This window comes from Vipera ursinii, assembly GCF_947247035.1.
Source record: "Vipera ursinii genome assembly, chromosome: 8".
Lineage (NCBI taxonomy): Eukaryota > Metazoa > Chordata > Lepidosauria > Squamata > Viperidae > Vipera > Vipera ursinii.
The window spans coordinates 8,285,254-8,294,846 of NC_139519.1; the positions used below are offsets into that span (position 1 = coordinate 8,285,254).

Genomic DNA, 9,593 nt, shown 5'->3' on the forward strand with positions numbered 1-9,593 from the left:
CAAAGCCTCAGACAAAAGAACACGTCAGTGCCCCAGATCTCAGAGGGGCTTCCCAAGTTACAAAGGATGATGAGTGGATTTAATTATGACATTTAAAAAAAAATACCATGGCTTTTGTTTCATCTGCAAAAGAGTAGGACCCAACAGTGAGTCTGCCTAGCCAAGTTAGATTGTCCACATTCTAGGTCTGTTTTTAAGGAGGTAATGAAACTCTTTCATACAACCATTTTCCTCGAATGATTCTATTCTTTGATTCTGAGATATTTTAAAAAATAGGCCTGCCTTCTTATCTAGAAGGGAGGGAGGGAGGGAGGGGAGGAGGAAGGAAGGAAGGAAGGAAGGAAGGAAGGAAGGAAGGAAGGAAGGAAGGAAGGAAGGAAGGAAGGAAGGAAGGAAGGAAGGGACTTATAATCAATAAAATAGGCAAGATTTCACTAATCCAGGCTTCTGAACACACAGTATTTTATTGGTGCTCCCTAAAAGGAATCTGGCAGAATTGTTTGCAAACAACATATAAAGCACCTACCCATTTATTTCCTCGCTATTGTACTTTGAATATTTTAAAAGGAAGGCTAAACAGAAAGGGATTTTAAATGGATTTTAACAAATAAAACGAAGAACCACTATAGCAGAGGCCTTGATCACCCAACAAACTCAACCACAGGATAAATTTATACAACAGAAGTTGCTGAGAAGAGGGTAGGATGCATCAAGAGAAACTACAGTGATTTCACGTGCTTCTAATTCCTGCCCAACACCCCTGCAGAATTCAGCTCAGCTCAGCTCAGCTCACTGAAACCATTTGCACCTCCTCTCGGTCAGCGGTTGAGCAGCAGAGGGTCCCAACTGTTCACCTTGGCACTGAAGGCAGGATTCGCATCCTCCGGCTCAGCCTCCTGCCTTGTATCCTCTTCGGTCTGAGACAATTCTTCAGCAGGACTGGTCACTTGGATACGACTAGGATGCTTCAGAGTCAACGGCTGGCTAAGAGGGAAGGTGTCCAGCCAGCTGAGGCGGACCATGGTAGAATTCTTTGGGCAGCTGGATGCTGCAGTAGCGCCTCAAGATTTCCATGGCATCACAGAAGGGGCTGGCGAGACACAAGAGACCAAAACAAAAGATCCCCTTTTGTAGGACATCAACACTCCTAGGGCTCTTATTCGGAGCCGGAGGAAGCGCGAGTTTGCTCATCATTCCAGCACTAAATCAACACACATAAGTCAATGTTGACTAGGCTTTATGTATTTGTTCTCCGTATCTAAACCAACAGATCCCAAGCATTTAACAAGCATCTGCCCAACAGCACCATTTCTTCTCTTTTATAAGAGGCCAAACCAGACATCTGCTTTGTTAAGGTAAAGGTAAAGGTTCCCCTGCACATGCGTGCTAGTCGTTTCCAACTCTAGGGGCCGGGTGCTCATCTCCGTTTCAAAGCCGAAGAGCCAGCGCTTGTCCGAGGACGTCTCCGTGGTCATGTGGCCGGCATGACTAGACGCCAAAGGCGCACGGAACGCTGTTACCTTCCCACTGTAGTGGTCCCTATTTTTCTACTTGCATTTTTACGTGCTTTCGAACTGCTAGGTTGGCAGAAGCTGGGACGAGTAACAGGCGCTCACTCTGCTACACGGCACTCGGGATTCGACCCGCCAAACTGCCGACCTTCCGATCGACAAGTTCAGCTGTCCTAACCCACTGAGCCACCGCGTCCCTTTGTTACCTATCTTCAAAAAAAACTTGACCTCAAGGCCTAACAGCGAAATAATGCATTGCTCTCATCTTGACCAATGTTGAACTTTCCTGAATTTAGCTCCTCCAAAGTTCTGATCCTGAGGGTTGTGGGAGTTGCGGGCCCTTCCTGTCCAGCAGTGGAGATATTGGGGAAAGAGTGTCTGGGGTAGACGCTTGTCCTCATATATGTCATTGAAAGCAGCAATATCTTTCTTTCTGCCTCACCTTTGTGGCAAGTCACACGGCTCCTGTTGGCTCTTACCTATTCACAGTATAGCAGGCCAACTGGACTCGGTACTGGGGTGGCTCATGACGAGGCTTCTTTGCCCCCCAGGGCTCATTACCCTTCTGCTTCCTCTTCTTGGAGTCAAAGTCATCCCTACAAGGGAAAACAACTCAGTCGCATCAGCCACAGTTACACGCTGCACTGAAATCCTAGGTTTTTCCAGCTTGGTTCTCGCCAAACACAACCTCCACTACAACTCGGAAGAGAGCCGACACAGTGGAACTAGCAACTAGTTTGCTATAGAGAAAGTAAACACTCTCTCTTTATTGGGGAAAGCAATCATGCAGGAGCTGTACCAACACACACACACCCCGAAAGTGTCATTTTTGGTCAGAATGCACGCTTTTTCTGGGCTTGAGATTTCCCCCCCCCCCCCCCGTGAATGGCTTTTCTGAGACTTGTTTCCTATTGGAGGGGTCTCCCACTCAGCGTTGAGCCAAAGGGAGCTTTTGCTCAGTTGAGGCAGTTTCAAACAAGATGAGAACCAAAGCCCAACCCTGGTGGACCGTTCCACGAAGTCTAGCTTGTGCAGCATGATGTGTTAGCTGTGGCCTTCTGTAAAGCTGGCAGGTAGACGTGGATTTCAACAGGCCCTCCTTAAGTCTTTGTCGCCCTACCCATCCCCTTTGTGGAATCCGCTCGTCCACTGCCTGGGGAGCCTGTGTGGCAATCATCGCTGTGTGGCAGGGGTCCTCAAACTTGGCCACTTGTAAGTCTTGTGGACTTTAGCTCCCAGAATTCCCCAGCCAGATATGGCTGGCTGGGGAATTCTGGGAGCTGAAGTCCACAAGTCTTAAAGTGGCCAGGTTGGAGGACCCCCTGCTAGTATGGGGAAAAACAAGGAATGTACAGAACCCCAGGTGAAGCAGGGAAAGCATGGGGAAATCTTGCAAGGAGCCTTCTGCTCCTCCTGCACCACCACAAAGCGGGTGGAAAGGAGCAGAGAAACGCCACGGAGAAAAAGAGAAGCTTGGGCCATGCGAAACAAGGAACCTGAGCCCAGGAGCCAAGAATATGCTCTGTATATATAAAAGAGCCCAGGCCGGTCCTCTTACATTCCCATTCAAATGCACGGGGTCAGCAACGCGACAAGGCAGACAGGACTGCCAGAGCGCCTGGATTGCCGCTAAGAAAAGCAGACCGCCTTGCCCTCACGACGGACAAAGATTCTCCCCCTGGAAATAGGGAAGGTGGCTAGATTTGGATGGAGAGATTTTCTACTCAGTAGCAAAGGTCAGCTGAATAAGAGAAAGCCGAGACCCTTAACCCTAGATTGAGAGACTAGCCGAAAAGGGAAACCATGCTCCTGAATTGGGGGGGAAGGGGGGGACCAACAAATGCTCCTTGGGAAAGTGGGAGCTCACACTATTTGGTGCAACTGGAAGGATGCTGTGGCCACACAAAATGATCCGTTGTGATTCTTACCATCTGCCTGACTCCTGCCTGCCTTTAGGACCTCGACCAGCGTATCTCCCAAGGTGGCCCAAGTGGAGTGATGGAGATGTCTGGAAGAGGCTCATTGCTGGAGAAGAAAAATATTGATTTTTTTTCCTCCCGAGGACAACCCATTTGCTACTTGAACTAGGCCTTACATCAATCCAGATCAGCTACAGCTGGTTCCAGGTTAAACCAGGGTGACAAAATCACACATGTCCCAAAATGCCATTTGATTTCTTCTTTCTTTCTTTCTTTCTTTCTTTCTTTCTTTCTTTCTTTCTTTCTTTCTTTCTTTCTTTCTCTCTCTCTCTCTCTTTCTTTCTTTCTCTTTCTTTCTTTCTTTCTTTGCTACTATGACGCCCAAATAACACCACAGCCCCATCTAGATAATTTACCAGGATTACAGATTTTTCTCATGGTCTAGAAAAGCTGTTTACATTATTCCCTTCCATAAATCAAAATGAATAGGGGAAAAAAACTATATTCCCTCTGGTTTCCAAAAGAGTTTGTCTCTCTAGCTTCCTCAGAGTGTAATGAATCTCAGGTTCAAGATTTTTAACATTCAATGCTCCACCTACGATCGGATTTCTTCCCCATCAGATCCTGTCTCGCTAGCACAATATGAAGTAACACTTACGTTTCTGGGGAAAGAGAGGTGGGATCCGGTGTGGCTGGAAGAGCAGCTGGGGCTGAGCTCCCAAAATGCCTTGCTTCTGTCCCAAAGAAGCTACATGGAGCAGAGGAGTGGGGGCCTTCAGAAGAGGCTGGAAAATATATATATATATTAATGAGGAATTCATAACAAAAGTAACTTTTCTTACTGAAAAACGTCTAAATCACAAGAGAACAAATTTCATAAATAAAAAGATGGTGTTGGACTTGCCACAACTTACAAGCTCTAAATAGAAATGATCCTTGGCTCCACTTGTTGAGAAAAGTGTACTAGAGATCCAAGTGTATTGCAGAATTGCATAGCCACAACTGAGAATCATGCACCAAACTCTCTAACTTCTACTTTCCCCTCTCTTAACTGTCTCTCATTGCCCACCCTGGTGTAACCAATCAGCTTCCGGCAAGTTGATTCCATAACAGATGGTCCAGGCACCGTTTGGTATGCGGCCCCCTCCTCCTTCCAGTTGGGTGACTTTGAGGCAGCCTCTCAAGAAGGCATAGCATTTACTTTCAATTTCCCAAGCATTCCCCCCCTTCATTCCCCCTCCCAATTCATGGCAGTCTGTCACCACATGGCAGCGAAGCACAAGAAAGTGTAAGGTGGCAGCTGACATGTGGGTTTATTAGAGTACTCTGTCTTACCCACAATAACATTCCCCCTCCCATCTGATTTCTCTGCCATATTAACTATGGTATCTTCCACTGCTTTGCCCCAAGTCACGGCAAAATGCTAAATAAAGGTGTGATGCACAATGTAATAGATTAGCACCATGACAGAAATCAAAGCCCAAGTATCAAGAATGATACATGGAGAGCAAAACTAACCGCTACCTGATTTGATAATGTCTGGACCTTCAAAGCATTCCAGGGCACGGACTGACTGGGGTTGTAAACAGCTTTCACCAGCACTTTCTCACCAATTTGTGGAATCCGGCCTTTAACAACGCTTAAAGAAAGACAAGACAGCAGGGAAAGTTCATCACTTCTGTGGGCACAGTCTCCGAGAAGCATCACAGTACTACTTCATAAGAAACTGCTTAGGCTTCAGTATTGATTTGCCTTCTCCAACTGGCGCTAGTCCTGCATTAGGTATGCTTCCTTCACAAACACACAAGGAAGTGGGGAAAAAAATCACATTTCAATGTCCGAAAGCTTTGCAAGTAGAAGCTGGCACAGGAAAAGCTTAGCTAAAAACCGTTTTTCCAAGTAAGAGTGCCATTTTTCTAGCAGGATATAGAACGATCTGTAGTGTAACAGATTATACAACCCTAATGCTTATACAAATTCTGCTGCCTTCCAATAGCAGAAGCAGCAGCTATAAGCAGCCAGGTTTGGCTGATCTACAAACCTGAGAAGCATCCCCTTTACTGCTCTTCCAGGGCACGCCAAACGTTGAAGAGTGGCAAAATCTATACTGTCCTCAAGCAGCCGTTTGCTGCCCACTGCAGTCTCTGCTGCAGCTCGGCAACCCTCTACTCACCTTAATTGGAAAAAAACTTCATCATCCACCACGCCAAAATAATCGTGAAGACTGGTGACAATGCCAGTAAAAACGCGCTGCTTCTCTCCTCCCTAAAAGCAAGGAAAAATCACTGTAATTACTTTGCACAGGGTAAGCTCAAACGACTCTCATCTGATAATTACCATACTGTCCGCAGTCAACAAGTACATTCATTAATGCTGCAGATGTTACCTTTGTATGAGCCTAGTTCACTTTATCGCTCTTTGGAACTCTGAACCATCCAGCGGGTATTTTAGGTGGAGACTACCTCAGGCAACTTACCCACTTGCTATGTAATGATCACTACCTAATGCACTCTGCATCTTCTCTTTTAATACTGGATCTAAATGCTATGGACAATTAAATGCTAAGTCACTACTGAGATATACAACTGTTCCTTTTAGGGTTGAATGACCCAACTTCTAACTTCCTTTTTCTGTCACGCTTGAAGAAAATTAAGCAGGTTAAGCGTAAACATGCACCTTCTCCAACAATGTGCATGAAGATCTGCACAATGAGTCTTGCAAAAGCCTTGGGAGAGAAATAAAACACACAAAATGAAGAGCTCAGTTCATATATTTGGGCTGCTTCACCTTTGCTGTTGCTGCAGCTTCTCCCTAAAGCTAAAATCCTCCTGCATCATCTGTGGCTCCACTTTTATCAAAGCCAGCAGGCATTAAAGCCACGTGCCTGAAATATCAGATGAGCTATGGCGATTTCCAGTGGGTTTTCACCTCACCTCTGGTTGAGATTCAGAACAGAACAGGAATTGCTGTCCTGTTTCCAAAATATAGAGTTCTTGACACAATATCAGAAGTGATCAGAATCACTTTGCAACTTGAAGAGTTTATAAAATCCTTTTGTTGACGTACAAGTCCCAAATTGTCCCATATCAAGAGAAGGAAGAACATAGGAATATCACCACCAGGCAACTAACCATAAGAGAAAACCAATAATTCTCTACCTGAAGATGGCGTGCTGCTTGAATGATATCTGCTGAAATAGGAGGATTTAATAGGCCTGGTGCAGGCCCCAGAAGAGAGGCTGGCTGTGTTCCTAGGAAAAAGGACCAGGTGTCAACATCATTCAGATCCGGTTGAAAGGAAGTATTAGGAGGCAATGGATACATTCTATTTACCAATAAACAGTACTCTGCAACTATTCTAGCCACATTCTTTTCGATACAACTACAACTTCATCCTTGTTATATTTCTTTCCCAGGGAAGTAACAGAAGCCTGGATACAGGGACCAGCCTACATAACTTTCAAATATCTGACCACAGATCCAACTCTATGTAGTAATCACTGACTCCACGTTGGTAGTTGCAGTCACATGAAATAAGTCCCTGCTTATAGTGCAGTTTAGCAAACATACGTTAGACTACTCCTCACAATGTATTGTCTCATTTGTAGGAGTTTGGCTCACAAATGATAGCCAGCTTGGTCTAGTAGTTAAAGCATCAGGCTAAAAAGCAAAAGATCGTGAGTTCAAGTCCCACCTTAGCCATACAGGGTGACCTTGGACCACTGGCTCTCTCTCAGCCCAACTCATTTCACAGGGTTGTTGTTGTGGGGAAAACAGGAGGAGGAAGGTGTGTTGGATATTTTCACCAGCTTGAGTTACAGATAGTCCTCAACTTACAACCATTCATTAATGACCATTCTAAGTGACTTATGATCAGTTTTTACATTTACAATCTTTGCAGCATCCCCAAGGTCATGTGATCAAAATTCAGGCACTTGCAACTGGCATGTATTTATGACAATTTCACTCTCCCAGGATCATGTGGCTTCCAACAAGCAAAGTCAATGGGCAAAGCCAAATTCACTTAACAACTACAGTGATTAACAACTATGGAAAAAAACATCCTAAAATGGGGCAAAACTCTCTTAACTGTCTTGCTTAGCAACAGAAATTTTGGGGTCACTGTGGTCATGAGTGAAGAACTATCTGCATTTGTAAAAATAACAAAGGTGGAATAATCAAATAAATAAAAATAAAAAGCATACTTTAAACCACTCTTCCCAATATATTGCCTCATTTGGGAATCCTAAGAGTTGAGATTCATATCTGAAGGGCAGCAGTAAAAGAAGTGCTTTAGACAATGAGTGTCTTGAATTCCTGTTTCTTTTAGCTCCATGTCACCTCTTAATCACAGTTCATAGGAATTGCTGGAGTTATGTTTTGTTACTTCAATATGAGAAACACAGTATAAATTCACACCACTAAAACAGACTTAAAAAACGCTTCTAAAACTCCAATCCAAATGCCCAGGAAGTAGAACAGAATGTCCATTTCTTTGCATAACTCTGGCCTCCACTAAGAAGACCTCAAAAGGTTGCTCACCCTGCTTTACTGGTTGCAAACTAAAGGAAACGAAAGAAAAAGCACCAGGCATTCTTTAAAAAGAAGGCAACTTCTATAATTTTGCACAGCAGCTTGACCGGAACCTACAACTGGCAGCTTAAAAACCAATAAAGCATCAGTACTTAAATAGGAGGAGGAGGAGGAGGAGAGGAAGAGGAAGAAGAAGGCTGATCAGTGACTAGCAAATGATGAAACAAATGCTGCCCTACAGGTGGGGGAAAAGGTGCTTCTTTTGGCTCCGAATCGGACCAACCTGAAAACGACCGGGCTCCCTGAAGGCTGCTGGTTCGCAATGGCTTCTGGCGCTTGAACTGTGCCATTCTGAGATTGTGATCTGTTTGTTGAACACATTTTCAAAAAGTTACACAAGGATTCCTCCTCCCCGCCCATTCCCCCATATCAGCTCCACAAGCTCTGCCCAAGAGGAGGAGGAGGGGAGGGAGCTGAGCCCGTCTAGATGCCCTCAAGCACCCACCCACCCACCCTGCCCAGCTGCTGCAAGGGTGGGGCTCTTCCTGCTCCCAAGGCCAGCCGGGCAGACGACCCAGCGAGCCCGATGCTGCTGGAGGGAGGAGGAGGAGAAGCAGAAGAGCAGGAAGCTCGGGAGAGCGACCTGTCTTTAACCGGGACTCCTTAATCCCCTTGCCTTGCCCGGGGGACGGGGAGGGGCGGGCAGGCTGGCCTACACTGCGGGGTCGTCGTAACCCACGCACAGACACAGACACCCTGGCGGTGCTGGCCGGGAGGGCTTCACCCTTCGCCTCCGACGGCTTAACGGGCTAGGAAGGCGGCGGCGGCGGCGGCCAACGGACGCTGAGGGGGCGGAGAGGCGGGTTCCGAGCGCTCGAGAGCCAGGCCGCGGGGGGAGGGGCGAGGGGCCGTTGGAGGGCGCCGGCGAGGCCGCTCGCGAGGCGGCTTCCAACCCACCTGAGGGGAGCGGAGAGCGCCCGGCTGCGTCGCCAGCAGGGACAAAGGAACCCGGAAAAGCCTACCGGATGTGCGCCTGGCCGGAAGCTGCCCCCGCGCTGAGGGAGAGCGGAAAGGCGCTCTGCCCGGAGTGAAGCGCCACCCGGAAGTGAATGCCAAAGCGCCGAGGGAGGCCCCGGTCCTCCCAGCGGGGGAAAGAGCGTCGCTGGCCGAAGTGGCCATCCTTTCGCGGGGGGGGGGAGGAGGAGGGAGAGAGGATGGCCCTCCAAGGTGTGGCTGCGGGCTGCTCGGGGCGGGAGTTGAGCGCCGCCGGGCAGGACGGAGACTCCCCGCGGGCTGGCTGAAGCCCCTCGCAGCGACAGAGCGCCTCCCAGAAGTCCCAGCTCCTGGGCGACCTCGCTAGGGATTCTGGGAGGTGTGGTCCAAGCCCTCTGGATGCACCTGCTAGCCCAGGGGGTAGGCAGCCTTGGCTCTTTTGTGACTCGTGGACTTCGACTCCCAGAATTCCTGAGCCAGCATGGCTCAGCCTCGAACCCTCTCTCTTTCCCCTCAGCATGGCTGGCTCAGGAATTCTGGGAGTTGAAGTCCACGAGTCATAAAAGAGCCAAGGTTGTCTAGGGCAGCGTTTTCCAACCTTAGGAACTTGAAGATGCGTGGACTTCAACTCCCAGAAT

The 9,593-nt window shown here is 47.6% G+C and overlaps 1 protein-coding gene across 1 annotated transcript in view; it reads right to left on the reverse strand.

Annotated features, from left to right (window-relative positions):
* CCAR2 (cell cycle and apoptosis regulator 2) overlaps positions 1-8,987 on the reverse strand; it is a 23,275-nt gene extending 14,288 nt beyond the window's left edge. Inside the window, 10 exon segments of the mRNA XM_083368881.1 lie at positions 824-1,019; positions 1,021-1,090; positions 1,991-2,107; positions 3,440-3,536; positions 4,089-4,215; positions 4,955-5,069; positions 5,604-5,695; positions 6,589-6,680; positions 8,246-8,326; positions 8,920-8,987. Of these exon segments, the coding sequence (XP_083225007.1) occupies positions 824-1,019; positions 1,021-1,090; positions 1,991-2,107; positions 3,440-3,536; positions 4,089-4,215; positions 4,955-5,069; positions 5,604-5,695; positions 6,589-6,680; positions 8,246-8,312 (973 nt within the window). The 5' untranslated portion in view covers positions 8,313-8,326; positions 8,920-8,987.
* Between the last annotated feature and the right edge of the window lie 606 nt (positions 8,988-9,593).